Source organism: Panthera tigris, chromosome D4 (genome assembly GCF_018350195.1).
Source record: "Panthera tigris isolate Pti1 chromosome D4, P.tigris_Pti1_mat1.1, whole genome shotgun sequence".
Lineage (NCBI taxonomy): Eukaryota > Metazoa > Chordata > Mammalia > Carnivora > Felidae > Panthera > Panthera tigris.
Genome location: NC_056672.1, coordinates 47,315,233 through 47,332,796, shown reverse-complemented (window position 1 = coordinate 47,332,796; position 17,564 = coordinate 47,315,233). Strand labels below are relative to the sequence as shown.

Genomic DNA, 17,564 nt, shown 5'->3' with positions numbered 1-17,564 from the left:
AGATTTAACAAACAAAAAAATGACCCGATGGTCCGATGGTTTTCATACTTTTTTTGAACGCTAACTGCAGATAATGTCATAGGGAGGAGGGGAGAGAGAAAAGTGTGTGTGTGTGTGTGTGTGTGTGTGTGAGAGAGAGAGAGAGAGAGAGAGAGAGAGAGAGAGAGAGAGAGAGAGAGAGAGAGAGAACCGACCTAGGATAGGGGGAGGGCAGGGGGCTTCCTTCTCTTGGAGGACAGACAGAATGATACATACTGTCATTAACAGTTTTGACCCACCCAGACCCCACCCTTCGGTTGCATCCATCACACAGTCATTACAAAGGGGCAGCGCTGTCACACTGCTTGCCCTGCTCCTGGGGCTCTCGGGCTGGCTTAATGAGGTGCACCCAGCCGGGACTATTGTGCAGCGCGAATCAGGCAGGAACGCGACGGCAAGGATCCTAGCAGCTGCTCGCAGCAGCCCCGCAGCAGCAGCCAAGCCCAGACCTCAAGTGGATGGATGCCTCTGGAAGTGTTTTCCTGAACGAACCCATCAGGCAGTGGAAGACTGTGACAGGGCTAGTGAACTTAGATGGGGCATTCCTGTCCTGCAGTTGAGCTGGCTGGAGGCAAGTGCAGTCACTCGGGTAATCGCTGGGGTGCTGGGAGCCGGGGGTGATGGTGGTGGTGGTTTTAAGCCAGTCCTCAGTCCAAAGACGGCTTGGATCAATTTGCCCTCCAACCACTCAACTCTCCCTTTTACCTTTTGTTTTGTTAGCTTGGCTTTTTCCACCCCCACCCTCTCCCTCGTGTGGTGTGAACCGCGCGTCTTGCTCTGAGATTTGTGCATTTAAATGTAATTCTGATTGGCGAATGTTCTTTCCTTTTTGTTGTGATTACTAGAGATACTTTAGTCCTGCCTTCCCAGTTCTGCGCCCTGCACAAGCAGTTTTGAAAAATTAAGTGCAAAAAGCATGACAAAGCAATATGAGGTTGCCGTGGTAAGTGAACTTTTAAACCAAAAATTACCATTTCTTCTTGTATGCTCGGTCTGTGGGTGGTTTGAAGGGGAATCCTCACACACAAAGGGCTGGGGGCTGGGAAGAGGGGGTGGTGAAACAAAAAACAGTAGTTCTAATTTTGTTTTTTTTTCTAACTATGGTCAATAGACATGTTCTGCATTTATCTGGTTGATACTCTTGGGATGGTTTTGGGCTTGATGCATTTAAAGTGGGTGAGAGTTGGCAGTCTGCAGGGTTGAGGTGCTGGGGAGGAAGGAAAAGGGACCTGGGTTATTGTCTGGTTTTTAAAAGAACCCTGCAGCTCTGACTTCCTGAACTCAGCCTAGTAGAGTAGCGGGGTCATTCCTGATCCATATCCTTAAAAGGGAGAAAAGGAGCAATGGGGGGGGGTCACCCTGAGTCACTACAACTATCTTCGTGCCCTCGCCTGCACTGTTAGACCTCCTGCTGTCATCCTCATACCTTCTCAGGTAGCAACTTGAGAAGCCATCATTCTTAGATAATTCTAAACACTAACGGATGATAAAATAATGCATTTGGTAACGTCTTAAAAAGAGGTTTGAGCTGGAGAAAGGAATTGCTTACCACTCCACCTCTCACTTTTCCTGTCTCTTCTCCTTGCCCTCTCTCCTTTTACACTAAAGAGTACAGATTTGTTGAAGGGTCCTTCCCCAACCTCCTCTCCTAAAACCTTTTTCCTGTTTTTAAAATAGGAGGTGTATTCTAGAGAAGGATTTCTGAGTTTTGCCCCCTTATCTCGTTCACTTTCTGTGACTAGCTATCCAACTTAATATTTGTGGTATACTTAACCAGTTTGAGTTTGGTAAAGGGCTCAACCTTTCTCCTGGAAAATTCTAAGTTGTTTGACCAGCTCTGACTTAAACAAACAAACAAACAAACACTAACAGTGCTCAGTAGTCTTAACTTTTTCTGTTTGTGAATCTGGTTGCCTTTTAATTTGTCAAGGGCTGTTGTCATGGAGATGACTAGGATGCCCTATTTTGGAATGGACCCACACATTCTCTGATGAGGCAGGCCTTCTTTAAGCTTTCTCATTTGAAGGATGGGATGGCAACAAAAATGCCCCGTGAGAGTAATTGTATTCATGTTTTGTTGAAATCATTCTTAATTATCATTTGTATGTTTGCAGATATAATTGCAAATGCTTACATTTTTCAAGATCTATTCTAAAATATTTTTAAGTTATTATAAACTTCCTCTGATCATAGAAAAACAGGAAATAACTTTTTAAACTGATTCCATATTGCAACAAAATTATTGAATTTTATTGGGCATATAGTTTAATAACTTTTTTTAACAACTGACTTATTTTTTGTCTCTTCTGCATGAAGTTGATGTAATTTGCCAGTAACTATCGAAGGAAAGTGACAACTTATGCAGCTGGATCACCACTGTTGCTTTTAGTCTTGCTATTTGCAATCTCCATGTTTAAAACAGTTTTCTGTTAGAGATTTTAAACACCAAATGGCTAACTAAACTACTAATCTGTTGATACAAGCAGAATCAATTTGGTGAAACTTTGAAAAAAAATCATAGAGGAGTTTAAATTAGAATCTAGTATTTTATATGTTTGTAGTAGCAAGAGTTTCAGTTGGGAAGTTTGCTTTTCTTTTGCACTGATATTCTTGGATTACAGATAATCAACAATATGTTTAACTCTATAATTTGTTTTGGACCATGCTACTCAATTATCATACCTATTTAATTTTGTGATTAATCTTGATCTATACTAGTACTGCTTGTTTTTTCTAATAAACATCTTAAACTGTATTTATGTGAAGAATATAAACAAAGTAAGCATTTACTACTACTGTACAAATATTTGCAAGTAAATTTATGGCCTGTATATATGCAAAATTAGGTTACTTTAACACTTTGGGAAAAACACTTTTAGTCAGAATTATTTTACAACAGTCATAATCTCATATAAGCCCTCAACTTTACTATCACTCTCTATCTCCACACTGAAAATAATGTTTCACTTGAAGATATTCATAGAAATTATTATTTAAAATAAGCTGGGTAATTGAAAGTTGTCTAAATGATAATACTAGTGCCTATAGTTTAATATCTTATAAGCATACTTAGATTATTTAATGCCATCTTTCCTGGCACTTTCCCTCATTAATACCACAATTCTGTGGCAATTTTAGATTTGCTAAATATTCTCAATATGAAGAATTCTTTATATCAGAATGTAATATCATTTCTTTCCTCAGTGTTCTAATTATATGGCATTTGCACATTAGAAATGCAGTGGCCGTGTTCTGATATTTTCCCTAAATCTCAGTCCATTAGAGTAAATTTTACAAAAAACAGAAGGCTTATAAAGTTCATAAGAACCAAATTCTAAGTGTTTTCAACTAAGCAGTAGTCTCATAGAAATATTCATTGCTTCCCATAACATCGACTCACTTTATGTAAATAGGTATCATAAATAAAGGACCAAAATAGATGACATAGACGTAGGGAGTGTAGGTGGGTGGTAGCCAGGGTCACCTAGCATTCTGTTGCGCATTTTGCGTACCATGTCTAGGACATGAAATGTGCTTGCAAAGCAAACAAGCAAAAGAGGAATAGCTGAAGTGATGTTATGATTTTAAAAATTCAAAAATAACCTTCATTTGTTACTTCTAATTAGTATTAAACTTCATGTGTATCTTTTATCAAGCACACAATCTAAAACAGTGAAGAAGTTCCCTTAAATAGTTAACATTTGTTGTCTACTTGCCATGATCCAGGCATGAATCCACTCATCTACGTGAGTGCTTTACATACATTATCTCAGTTAATCTTCAAAACACTGTAGGTGTTAGGTTTTATTATGCCTAGCAACTAAGGAGAGGAAGGTCAGATAGTTTAATGAGCATTTGAATCAAAATCTATCTAAACTTGGGTCCAAAATCAAACAAAATGAAAATCAAATCATAGAAAATGTGAGATCATTTTCTAAATTTAAAGAGACACTTTACAGAAAACCCACATAATCTCCACGAATTCAGAGGATAGGAATGATTACCTGTTAATCTTGGCACTTTCTTTGATAAAACAGTTTTGAAGAAATAAATCTTACCGAAACATTCCTAATTATTTTCTCAAGTTGGGTTTGGTTATATTAAGCTAATTTGGCTGGTTGTTTCTCTCTTGGAACAATAATTATGAAGAATTTATTGCATTCTCCATCCCACCCCAAAAACAAACAGAAGGAGAGGAAGATTAAATCAATTATAGTGACAAAAGTATTTTCAAATAAGTACCAACAAAGCCTACTTACTAAAAAGAAGACCTAACTGCAAACCCAGTTTTCCTTAAATGGGGACTTAAAATAAGCAGAGTGACTTTTTTTTTTTTTCATTTTACCAACTTAAGTGCTCTTTTTCATTTTAAAGACTTAAAAATTTTGATTATAATAGCATTTGCCTGAGTAATGAAATGTTATGTGATTTGATAGGTGGCAAATCATTTGAAGTCTTTTTTTTTTTTGACATAATATGTGTTTTTTAAGTTAGTTTCCCTTGATATACCTATAATCAATTAACTTCTGTAATTTTGTGAATTTTTAAACTGCCTTCATTTAATTAACTAAAGAGACATAAAGATAGAAAGTGAGACAGAAAAGAGAATTTTCAAATGAGATCCTATCATATGATTCCTTTTTAAATATGAAAGATGATAGACTCTCAAATATTAGAAAATAAACTGTTTCCCTTGAAAACACTTGAATTGTGCTTTTTTAATTTATAAATTTTTTGAACCTGAAAGATTGGGACATAGATATTGTATCTGCTCCAGTTTGCTTATTTATGACCTTGAATCTGTACAAATGGATATGTTAAGATTTTATGGAGATAATCCATTCAAGTCCCCTTAAGTACCAGTGAAGAAATGTTTAAGGACATCATTTACATTCAGCAGAAAACTACTTTCTGCTGTAGAAAACTACTATTTTTCACTTTCACCTGAGAAGAAATGAAAGCACTCAGAATAACTCTGTCTGCATGTGATGCAGTAAATGGGCTCCTAAGTTGTTTGTGTAAACCTTTTTTTGTTTGTTTTTAATTAGCTTCTTTAAAATGCACAGACCTCACATGTTAAAAGAGCATTTGAATCTATACTCTTGTCAAGTGAAGAACTTTTAAAATTTGATTAATCTGTTTTGTGTCACTTTTTTTTAAAATTTTTTTTAATGTTTATTTATTTTTGAGACAGAGAGAGACAGAGCATGAGCAGGGGAGGGATAGAGAGAGAAAGGGAGACACAGAATCCAAAGCAGGCTCCAGGCTCTGAGCTGTCAGCACAGAGCCTGATGTGGGGCTTGACTCACAGACCGTGAGATCATGACCTGAGCTGAAGTCAGACACTTAACTAAGCCATCCAGGCACCCCTTGGGTCACTTTTTATAAAATGAAATCATCTGGACCTATCATGTTTATTTTTTATTATTATTATTTTTTTAATGTTTATTTATTTTTGAGAGAGAGAGAGAGAGACAGAGACAGAGACAGAGCTTGAGAGGGGAAGGGCCAGAGAGAGAGGGAGACACAGAATCCAAAGCAGGCTCCAGGCTCTGAGCTGTCAGCACAGAGCCTGACGCGGGGCTCAAACTCATGAACCACAAGATCATGACCTGAGCCGAAGTCGGGTGCTTAACCGACTGAGCCACCCAGGCGCCCCTATTTTTATTTTTTTAAAGATTTTTATCTTTAAGTAATCTCCACACCCAACATGGCTCAAACTCACAACCCTAAGATGAAGAGTCACACACCCTACTGACTGAGCCAGCCAGGTGCTCCATAGTTCTAAACTATGTGTCTAAACCCACTTTCTCTGAGAATTCCAGTAGCTTTTTTAAAAGTCTGATAATTTTCAACCTTTATGAACCATGTTAGAATCAGGAAAACTGTGGGGCTTGAGTATTTCAATCCCACGATATTCTAGTCGTTGGTCACATCTAACTCAGCTTGACTTCACTTTGACCTTGGAGAACAAACCTTGACAAACCCTTGGATTTTCACCCCCAAGAAACCAATTCTGGTTACTTGCCTCATTTTAAATAAAATTCATTCTCAGTTTTTATTATAGTTCATAAAATAGTTGTATAACTCTCTATTTTAATCTTGATTTGAAAGTTTACATTACATTATTATATACTAAAATAATAGAACTATAAGAAGACAATTTTCTTTTTTCTCAAATTCATCAAAGTGCACGGGTCTATATATACAGATAATAAATAAGTGTAAATATACGTATACAAAAAGTTATGGTTTTGTTAGTATGAAGTGTAAGAGAAAACTTATTAAAGTAGCTTTTCAGTTTTAAACTTAAGGGGTAATTAACGCCCCAAAACTGAACTGTATCAAATGTTGAGAACATTAACTATATTTATTATTAACCAAAAATCTAAGAGTATTTTAGGTCTGTGGAGTCACCACTGTTGCTTCCCTATAACTTCATAAATGGTATTTCCACTTGAAAAATTAGGAAGTATGGACTATGTTTAAATTAGGAAAAGAATCGAGGGACCTTAAGATAGTTCCTGCATAGGTTCTGGAATCCTTCAAGCTTTGCACCTCAATAATCCCTTTAGGTTCTTTTAAATCTGAAATTATTACATTTTGTGTTCAAATGAAAGTTGCACGTTAGAGATTTTCAAAGCCTTTCAGAGCATGAAGGGTTTACAGGATAGGGAAAAATAATACAAGCTAGATACCACCACACCTGACAGACATTGATAGAGGTTGAGAAGACAGTGTTAATGGGTTTTTTTTTTTTTTTTGAAATAGAAATATAAAGTTAATGCAACCTGAGGTCATTACCGTTAAGAACTGAGAACTCAGCTTTTTGGGTGTTTCCAATCAAAATCATTAACCATGGGACACATTTTAAATATTTAATAGATCTAAAAAAATACTACCATCCTTTGTTAAGGATTATGAGAGTGAAGATCGCAATAGAAATCTAGACTTACGAATTTCGAATTTCTCCGTGCTTAATTTATCAAATTAAATTTGATATTGTGGTAGAGGTGGTGTTTAATACGGTTAGTTATCATAGATAACATAACATTTTAGTGTGTCTTAGAAGACAAATTAGCGGTATATGTTACTTCACAAACACTACAGTATGCTTACTAGGTTTTAGGCACAGTGTTTTAGAGCCAGGGAACACCCCACTGGGAAAGATGGCTTTGCTATCAAGCATTGCAGTCAGTGTAGGAGACAGACATGTCAACAAATGGTTATAAATGGAGTGAGATCATTGCTATCCGAGGTATGTACAAAGTGCTTTTAGGAGCACAGAGGGAGCTATCACCAATTTGCCTGCCGTTGGCTTTCGTGAGGGTATTCAGGAAGTGCTTCTCAGTGGAGGTGAAGTTTTGCACACCGAGTTTTTTTTTTTTTTTCCATTAAAAAATGTAAGAGTGGATCTTCAAATAATATAAAGGTGCAGTATATATTATTCTAGTTTCTACATTTGGATATGTACTTAAGATGAGGGAGAGCAAGTTTTCTGTGTAGGATGCTGAATTTTTTAAGATTCATTAGTGTAATTTCTCAGATACACTGCCTTTGACAAATGTGCATAGCCAGGCAAGCCTTTAATATATTGATTATGTTAGTGTTTTGTTGCTAGTAGCATAATGGATAAAGCACAGGCTCCATTTTTATTCTTCCATGTTCTACCAAATGAAGAAAAAAAAAAGAAGTATATTGCAAACCGTGAAAGGCACATAAAAGCAAAAGTAATTAAATACCATAAATGGTGAGGGAGATTGCCTGTAATCTGCCTGTGATCTGGGCTAGAATTAGAAAGGGAGGTGTAAGAAAGAGGTTATTTGAGAGGCAATGATATGAAAATGTTTTATCATAGAAAAGAGTTCTGCTTTATAACAATAGGGTATCAACTTAAGTGATTTCACTTTTCTTTGTGTGGCTTTCACATTTACAACAGAGGAGGGAAGTACTATTAATCTGAAATTTTCTTTACTTATGATTAAGTTTCATCATTGATCAGACTAAAACCACCCTATTTTTCTTAAACTCCCAACTGCATGAAAAATCTGCACTTCAGATTAGGACTTCACGTGAACAGCGTTATGCATTTTGCTTTCTGATATCTTGACAATGCAGTTTATCCCATTCTCCCTGGGATTCTCTCCTGGCAACAATTTTTTATTTCCTTGTGTTCATTTTTAGGAAAATCCTCTCAATATTGTTATATGTATTATTTTATAGGAAGGAAGCATGTAAAATACTCTTGAACTCATTTTACTTGTGAGTTTGAATAGCATTCAGATTAGAATGATTTCCCCAGAATTTTATAGGCTTGCCCAATCCAGCTGTATATTTTATATGCTAATGTAAATTCTATTTTTGTTCCCCTTGGGGGTTTAAGTGATTATAATTGTTGCTCTTCAAAAGCCAAACAGATGATGATTGCTGCTTCAGGAGTATACCAAAAGAAACTGGCTTTCATTAAACCTGCTCATCCACTTCATAATTATCTCCATTTTATCTAGCTAAGAAGCAGGAAAAAATGGCAAATACAGTTCATTGAAGCCAGTTCAGTTATTTAAACATCACTTTATTGAACTAGCAGGAGGTGTAAAGTAGGGGGAATGTTTTCATTCTAACACTGATATGTAGCCAGTGGCCCAACTCAAGAGTTAGTTGAGCATCAAATGCCAGAGGCCACAGAGAATGAGAGGGGAGATATTTTGAGCCATTCTGAAAGGAGTCCCCTAGTGGATACAATAAATAGTACTGCAATGGCAGCTATGCTGAAATACTCTTTTTGCTTGTTCTTCCTGAAAGTTAAAAATGAACTTAGCTATTTAGCTTTCCACTAAGACTCAAATGCATCCTAAATGAAAGAGACATTTCCGACACAATGTGTAAAAAAAAAAAGTGGGGGAAGGAATATCGATAGGTTCCAAATATCAAATCCTTCAAAGAATCCTTATGGTCATATAAATAAGCCTTGTGATCTGACCATGGGTCAGAAAGTAGATTCTTATAAAGGTTGATTTTCCTCAACAGAGAAATCTTTCCCATTCAGGTAACACAGGGGCTCTGAGTTATCTGTGCCTTGGTCCTTGGGGGTGTATGGAGAGGTGGCTTTGGAATTGGGTTGTAGTGGAACATGTTCCTGACCACATACATTGCTGGCTGTCATGATGGCAGTGAGGGTCCTTGAACTGTCACCTGGGAGAATAGGAAAGTACCCCGAATCAACAGCTGTTGAAGCTTCCAGCTGTGAGAAAGCAATTCTCTGCTGGTTAAATGAAAAATTCTGAAAGGGTTCTCTCCTCTAAAATTTCAAAGAGCCATGTTTTAGAGACCAACTGTCTAAGGCTAGACTTGGATAAAACATTATATTCATAAACAAAGAAAATGGGAGGATTTATTTATTTATTTATACAGATTTTCATTTTCATGTTCCATAATAGTTCAGCAAGTTTCAGGCAATTTCTAAACTCTAGTCCTTTCTAAACTCCAGGGTCAGAATAAAAATGTTCCCAGACAAGGAGTTTTTTTCCCTATCTATGCAATTTTCATTCTTAGATCCAGTGAGATTGTATATCAATGGCATGCTCTCTAAAAACTCTCTAAATAAAAAAAAAATCTTTTAGGGTGACAGTATTAGAATTTTCTTGGATTCCTGTGTAGAGTTATACCAGCATATAAATAACTCTGATTTCCTACCAACAAGGCCTGTAAAAGCCACAAGTCTGAGAATATACCAGCTGCACTTAGAGCTGCTCTAGGCAAAAAATGGTGAAAACCTGTGTGATTGTTTTTCTCATGTCTCCTTCACCTTCTCTTGATACCTCTAGGACATAGCCACCTTCTCTTCCCCTAGGGCTGTGCCAACCCTTTCCTCATGTTGTTACAACCCAAGGTCTAGTAGGACAATACCTCTTTCCCTTCCAACATGACAGGTTGTTAATCTAATGAATTAATCTTCACCAACGGGAAGATATTAAGGAGACTCCTTTTTTTTTTCAGTTAATATTTAAAAGTTACTCCCAAGGAAAATGTCTGCATTTTTGTCAAACAATTATGGTGAATAAACAATTATGGTGAATTATGCTTTTCTTAACCATGTTGGTGCTCCTTGATCTCTATCACTGAGGAGCCTGCTTATTTTGAAATAGGGCAGTTAGAAATGAAGTAACTCAATAGGAAAATGTAACTGAAAAAATTATCTTATCTCCCTATATTTATTAAATAGACATAAAAGCTACAAGCTATAGGGGCACCTGGGTGGCTCAATTGGTTGAGCATCAGACTTTTGATTTAGGCTCACGTTATGATGCCAGGGTCATGGGATCCAGTTACACAGCAGGCTCCATGGCAAACATGGAGCCTGCTTAAGATTCTCTCTCTCTCACTCTCTCTCTCTCTCTCTATCTCTATCTATCTCTCTCTCTCTCTCCACCCCTCTCCCCTGCTTGCACTCACACTCTCTCTCGCTTTAAAATAAAAAATAAAAACTTATATAGTAAACACTAAAATATATCCATGCCAATGCAATTTCCCAGGGCCATCTTACATGTCTCTTCTTCAGTGTGACAGGAAATTGTGAAAAATCATGTTTACTCTGTGACCTCACAGTCATATGAATGTAAGTCAAATCTTTTACTTTTTAATTTTTTTAATGTTTATTTTTGAGAGAGGAGTGTGCAGGGGAGGGGCAGAATGATGGAGACACAATCCAAGGTAGGCTCCAGGCTCTGAGCTGTCAGAACAGAGCCCAAGGCGGGGCTCAAACTCATCTGCCCTGAGATCATGACCTGAGCTGAAGTAGAATGCTTAACCTACCTGAGCCACCCAGGTGCCCTGAATGTAAATCAAATGTTTTAAAAGTCTCCCGGTTACATCCCTTTCAGCATAACACAAAGTACGAATTTGGCAATTATTCTAATTAATCTGCTCAACAGAGCGCCATACCAAAATAGTTCAAGCCAGACTTTAACTCCAAGTTAACTGAGCAACTGAAGAAGTTGTACTGTTTTTTATTTAAATCAGTGGTTTGTCATAAACATCCATGGAGGGTTGTATAAACACATATGCTTAGACTTCACTTCAAAATTACTGAGCAACATCTCCTGGGATGTAGACCAGGCATCTGTACTTTAAAAGAAAAAAACCTCCCAGGGAGGTCGAGGCATCGATCCATAGCTATGTGTGAGAACCACCAGGCTTTCCTGTTACCAATTCTAACATTCACTGAAGATTCACTCTGTGCCAGGCATTCTCCTAAGCCCTTGGCAAATAATTTTTCACTTAGGGCTCGCAATAACCATAAAGGGTGGCTATTATTCTTATAGTACTCATTTTACCAATGAGAAATCTGAGGCTTTGAGAGGTCAACGAACGTGCTTCACATTATATACCAAGGTTTTGGGAGGGGCGCCTGGATGGCTCTGTCAGTTAAGTGCCCAAATTCAGCTCAGGTCATGATCTCGTGGCTCATGGGTTCCATCCCCGCATCGGGCTCTGTGCTGACAGCTCACAGCCTGGAGCCTGCTTTGGATTCTGTGTCTCCCTCTCTCTCTCTCTGCCCCTCCCTAGCTCACATTCTGTCTCTCTCTCTCTCTCTCTCTCTCTCTCTCAAAAATAAATAAACATAAAAATAAATAAGTAAATAAATAAAAAGATAGGAGAGAGGCAGAACCAGAATCCAGGTCAGCTTGAATACTATGAACCACTACAGTCCTGAAAAGACCTTTTAAATATACAGATTAAAAATGTATGGCTGTATTTTACAGCTATAATTTCCTACCTAGAAGCTTCTATTTTGCTGCTTTGATTATCCTAAGATTATCCAGAGTGTACATGGATTATTTCATTGTATGGCCTTAAAAGAGAGCTACTATATATGTGTGGAAGGAGATATGGTCAAAGGTAAATGATACTTTATAGGTAAAATGTCTTGCTGTCTTTGTAGAAAATTTCAGATGACTTTCTACCTTAAGCCTTAATTCAGAAACTCAGGAGATGCTGTAAACTACTTTTTAATTTCATGGCTAAACAATATTCAGAAATGACTCAATGTTAGAAGAGCATGCTTTTCCTTCCCGGTTAATTTCTTATTAAAAATATTAAAAACTATATAAAATCATTGCTGAGAAATGCAGTTTCCAGTGTGGAATATGCAATTTTAGGATTTGTTCTTTCTGATTTGGGGCTGACACCATTATTTAGAATAGTGATGACTCATGTCTAGGACTGAAATCTGTTTTTCATGGGTTTATACATTTTCCCCTTGAATTGCACCAAAAATGGTTTTTTAATTGGCTTTAACTCATGCCCAATAAATTGGACGAAAATTGATTGCCGCAGTCATGTTTGGTTTAAAATTATTCAAGACTGCGCCATGAGTCAAATGAGTGCATGATCGAGGGCAGCGGCGCTTTATGCCCTCTGTTTATGACAAGTAATGTTTTCTCAAAATGGTCATAATTCATATCTAAAAGTTAATATATTGTTCACAACTTATAGAGCTTGGAAGACAGTAGCAGAGACACTTTAAAGAATTCACATTAAAAAATAAATTTATCTTAATTTGGTATTATGTCTTAGTATCTTCTTTTCCAGTTCTACCAAGACTATGAGTTTGGTCATTATATTTCTTTAAAATTAAATAATACTGTTTGTTGATTCTTGGTCATAATATTAGAATGTTTTTCAACAGCAAAATTAAAGAAATGAGAATGTTCAGACTGTACCACCCTATAGAGTTGAGACTGTGAGCCAGTTTCCCATTCTCTGCAGAGTGATTTTAAAGACAAATCTTAAACAATATGAAAATTGAATTAACTCAGGTGACTGTATAGGGCATTGAAACAGCAGTTCACTAAATGGTACCTGTCAGGAAGCCAGTTTTTGTTCAATCTCATTATAATTATTTACTGTGTTATGGTTTTCATTTATTTATATGCCATAGAAATACAAGCAAATCACTTTAAGGGCTTTGCTAGTTGGGAATAAAGGTGTGTTTTATGAGATTCTCTAGCAACTGCAGGAAAGGGTATAATAGGGAAAAAGAAATGATTAATTAAATGGAAGGAACATCCCTTGGCCATAATATAAATGGGCATTAAGTAAAGGGAATAGTTGGTATTACTGAGTATAGTTAATATTAGGCAATTCTAAGTGGGCAGGATAGTTATTATCTTATATTGTATTCTTCTAAGAAACTGGTAGAACAATTTTTAAAATTTTTCTCATCTTGCTCTATTATATATGTATTTTTCATACGTATTAAATCTCAAGATTTGTTTCTGTGTGTGAATATTATTTTGTTTATAAACTCCAGGGCTGTTAATCTGTTCTCTCTGTGAATCTGACTTGTCTTTTAAGAGGTTACTGGTCTTCATCACCAGTTTCCACCTGCTGACTACAGGGCCAAAGCTTGAGCTCTACCCATTTTCCTGCTTTATAAAAAAGAATGCATGCTCAGAATTTTTGCAAACCAAATAATTCAGAAAACATTAAGAAAACTAAAGGTTCAATTCTTACTACCTCAAAATAACCCCTGTCTAATGTTCTAGTGACTATTCTTTATGTGATATTGAATACTCTCAACAATATTTCATGAAAATCTTTACATATCACTAAATTACAAATATATACTATCCTTTTCAATGGCTTCTGTTTACTATGATTATGGAATAGACTTCTGAAAACTAAAATTTACAAAACTAAATAATTAAAATTATTTTAATTTTAATTTGCCCTAGGACTTCCTAGGACATCATATATTATGTTTCTTAAAATCCTATTATATTTTACCTGAATCATTTCAAAGAAGCAAATCATCCAAATATCACTTTTATCTCTCTTCCATTTGTCAGCAATAGATGGCATGTCAAGACTTGAGTATGAGTATTTCATTTTAGGAAAACAGAGTTTGTCTGTTGATGTTCATTGTAGTCTCCATTTTCCCTGTACTCTTGTTATTTTTGCAAGTGTTATATCATCTTTAATTTCTGCTATATTTCTTTAGGATTACTGGATTTTACATCTGGAAAGTACTGTAGAGGTCATCTAATACATAGTGGTTAAGGACTTAGGCCATAGAAATGAACTACTTGGGGTATCCCTGGTAGGCTCAGTCAGCTGATTTCTGCTTGGGTCATGACTGAAATCAAGCCTTTGTGTTGGGCTCTGTGCTGACAGCGGAGACTGCTTGGGATTCTTTCCCTCTCTCAGCCCTCCCTGCAAAAAATAAATAAATAAACTGAAAAGAAAGAGAAATGAACTAGTTGGGGTCACATCACACCTCTGTTGGTTTCTAGTTGTGCCATATTGGGCACTCAGTTTCCTCAGTTTCCTCCTCTTTAAAATGACAGGATTATTGTGAGGATTAAATGATTTAATGTATATAAAGCATTGGAATGCTGCCTGGCATGTAGTACATACTCAATACTTGTTACTCATTATCATTATAACAAGCCAGAGTGATTTGCTGAAAGGGAATCAGCTATAAGTGGGGGAAATAACACTCAGACCCATGCTCCTTTCTCCCAGCCTAGGATTCTTAGCTCAATGTATCTCTCCTAGCAGTGTTTTTAAAGCCTCCTCTGGGATACAGAAGTGTCTTAGAGGCGTTCACAGATCATCAGAGTGTAGGCTCTGGTTCCCGGTTTCTCATGCTCACTGGCAGTCTTGGGTTTTTGGGTTTTTTTTTTTTTTTTCCTCAAAAGTATTATTTGTTTAGAACCCTGTCACCTTCCCAGGGCATGCTATAAATATTTTGGCCATCAAAACGTTTTCATTATTGTCAGTGAACCCCTCTTCTATACTTATCAGTCTTCCCCCATCTCTGTTTATCCCCTGACCTTGCTGTCTCATTCCAAGGGGTCTTAGAGTTTTAGACAAAAAACTTCTTAACCCTCCATGTGTCTTGATTCTGATTTCTGTACCTTTGCGTCTCTTTCCACTTATCATGTCCAAAATTTACACCTATCAATAGATATAACCTGTATCCAGTAGTTTTATGGCAGTCCTTTCCTCTGCTGGCTTTCAAAGCCCTCCGTGATGTGACCTAAACAACCCAGTGTCTTTGCTCTCCAGCCCACTTCCTTCACCACAGTTGGCCTGATCTCCTTGACCAAAGCCTTATTTTTTTTCCTCTGAACCTCATTGCATTTTTTTCTGAACACACACATGCACACAGCCCAATAAGGTTGATGTATATAAAGATTTTTTAAAATGAAGGACTAAAGCACCACAATATATGTTTGTATTTTCCTCTCTTATAAAACTTTGTAAAGAAGCTCAAATCTTCATTTGTCCTTTTGATGTGGCTAATATGGAAACATACCTTTCTTTTAGCATTCGTTTGATATCCAGGAAATATCTGTATTCTAGAAAATATCGGTGCTGTATGAGTTAAATGATGAGCACTGACATAAAAGAAAGGCCTTTCTCTTTATTGTCTGCACAAGAAATCTAGAAATGCCAGCAAAAGAAAAAAAGAAATTTCACAGTAAATCATGTCAAAATAATTCAAGGAAATGTCTATTTGTTACTCAAACAGCTTAAACAGTCTGTAACACCATTCATCTATGTTAGATCTTCCAACTCATGTTTATAAAAACTGACATTTCAAACAACCATATTCTCTAATTTCTCATACCAGAATGACAGTGACCAAAGGAATGGAACATTATTTTTATTATAACAGTATTCTCAGTATTCCCTTAAAATGCACATACATATGCTCAATCAGAGAAGCAGATTTCCCCTTTAGCCACATCAACATGAAGGATTAAAAGGGGTTGGTGAGGTGGCATTAAAGAGCAGCTCTGGCTGTTCTGTGTATGCACGTGTGTTTCTTCCTGGTGCTAACTGCATTTCCACCTATAAGTCTGGCAGTCACATGACTGGACTTGACTTTGTGTGGTTCAGTCTTACCAAATTTGTAAGATCCATTTAGGATACAGATAGATGCTCATTGAAGTTTAAAATAAAAGTCATGTCTGCTTTTTTTTCATTATAATCTATGAAGTTAGACATCAAAAAGTTTAAGATTTATTCTTTTATCAGGCTGCAAAGTTTTGGTTCCTTCCATTGTACTTATTCAGTGAAAATCCACATCTGTAGCTGAATCTGTATCAATCCACAGAGACGTTAGCCCAGGAAGGAACTGCAAAACTATAAACCATAGCATATTTACAATGTTAAGTGGACATTATTTCTCCATCAAAACAAACAAAAACTATTACAGAAAGCATATTCTCTTGTGCCCTTTATATATTCTGCCTCTGTATTCCTTTGGATATTTATTTTGATAGATTTATCAAACACAGACAAACTAAGAAATGGAAAACTGAGCAGAAAGTACTGTTAGCGTATGTAAATTGAATAAATATCATAGCCTATAAAAATGTGGAGAGAGGGAATGAGCCTGGGGGAAGGCCAGTGATAAGGAGATTGAAACTGATTTCTTCCAAGGCCATAAATGACTAGTAACTTTTAAATTCTTGCCTTAGCATTAACACAGAATGGTAAATAAAGATGGGTAATATATGCATATATGTAATTCAATAATAAAAGTGTCTCTTGGCATAAAATCAAAATATTTTAATTTGATTAGACTGTGATGGCATGTATTTGATTCAACTTGATTTCAGCAAGTAATTAGCTGAATTATAACTTATACTTAATAGCAAACACTAACATTTTGAGCCTAAATAAACAATGGTCATAATAAATGCCAAAGTGAGTAACACATTGTAGAAAGACTGACATTCAGGGAAGCCGCTCTTTATTCCTATTAATCTTAGAAATGTAACTCATATTCCTAATGCCTCTGTTATGCCCATGAAAATGAAAAATAATTTATGTCCTTCCTTACCTTCTGGGTTACAATGATAAATATGTAAAAATGCATTGAGCTTTTTGTGATAAAAGGTACTATAAAAATCTAAGGTGTTTTTATTATTATATCAATCAAGTGGGATCTCAGACTAAGTTCCTTTTTGAAGACCCACAACTTTTTATGGGCGCATGAAATTGTATTGGGAAATATATTGAAGCCACATGAGAGGGCAGACAGAAGATTTTATGTTTTTTGAGGCCTTTTAAACTTGGTTACAATTAGAAAGGTGAGAAGATATTTATTATAGGGTATATCGGTTGGGATATTAATAACAGCAAATGAAAATATTTAATAGACAGTATGTAAAAGGAGGGACTCTAATTTTTGCTTCATCAAATAAATGTGCTAAGTCACCAGTATTGTTACCATTATAGTTACCTTGTATCAACTGTTTCCTCTATTCCAGGAAGTTTGAATATTTTACACTCAACAATTACATTTGACCTTACAGTAATCCTACATTAAGCATTATTATCACCATTGTACAGATCAGGAAATCAACTCTTAGAAGACAGTAAGCTAATTGTCTAAGGACTAACAGTGATGGAGTCAGGTTCAAATTGATATGTATCTGAAGTACAAACCCAAACTCTTAACAATTTGCAAAGCTGTAGCTCATGGTAGAGTAACATTACAATTTCTA

The 17,564-nt window shown here is 36.2% G+C and overlaps 1 protein-coding gene across 7 annotated transcripts in view; it reads left to right on the top strand.

Annotated features, from left to right (window-relative positions):
* ELAVL2 (ELAV like RNA binding protein 2) overlaps positions 1–17,564 on the top strand; it is a 199,932-nt gene that overhangs the window by 35,446 nt on the left and 146,922 nt on the right. Inside the window, exon 3 of one of the 7 annotated variants that reach the window (XM_042964168.1) lies at positions 885–982. The exons of 5 other annotated variants lie outside the window; for them this stretch is intronic. In XM_042964168.1, coding sequence (XP_042820102.1) covers positions 956–982 — 27 coding nt within the window. In that variant the 5' untranslated portion in view covers positions 885–955. Of the gene's footprint in view, positions 1–884; positions 983–17,564 lie in introns of those variants that run through there. One more of the 7 variants, XM_042964163.1, reaches the window with a different exon arrangement.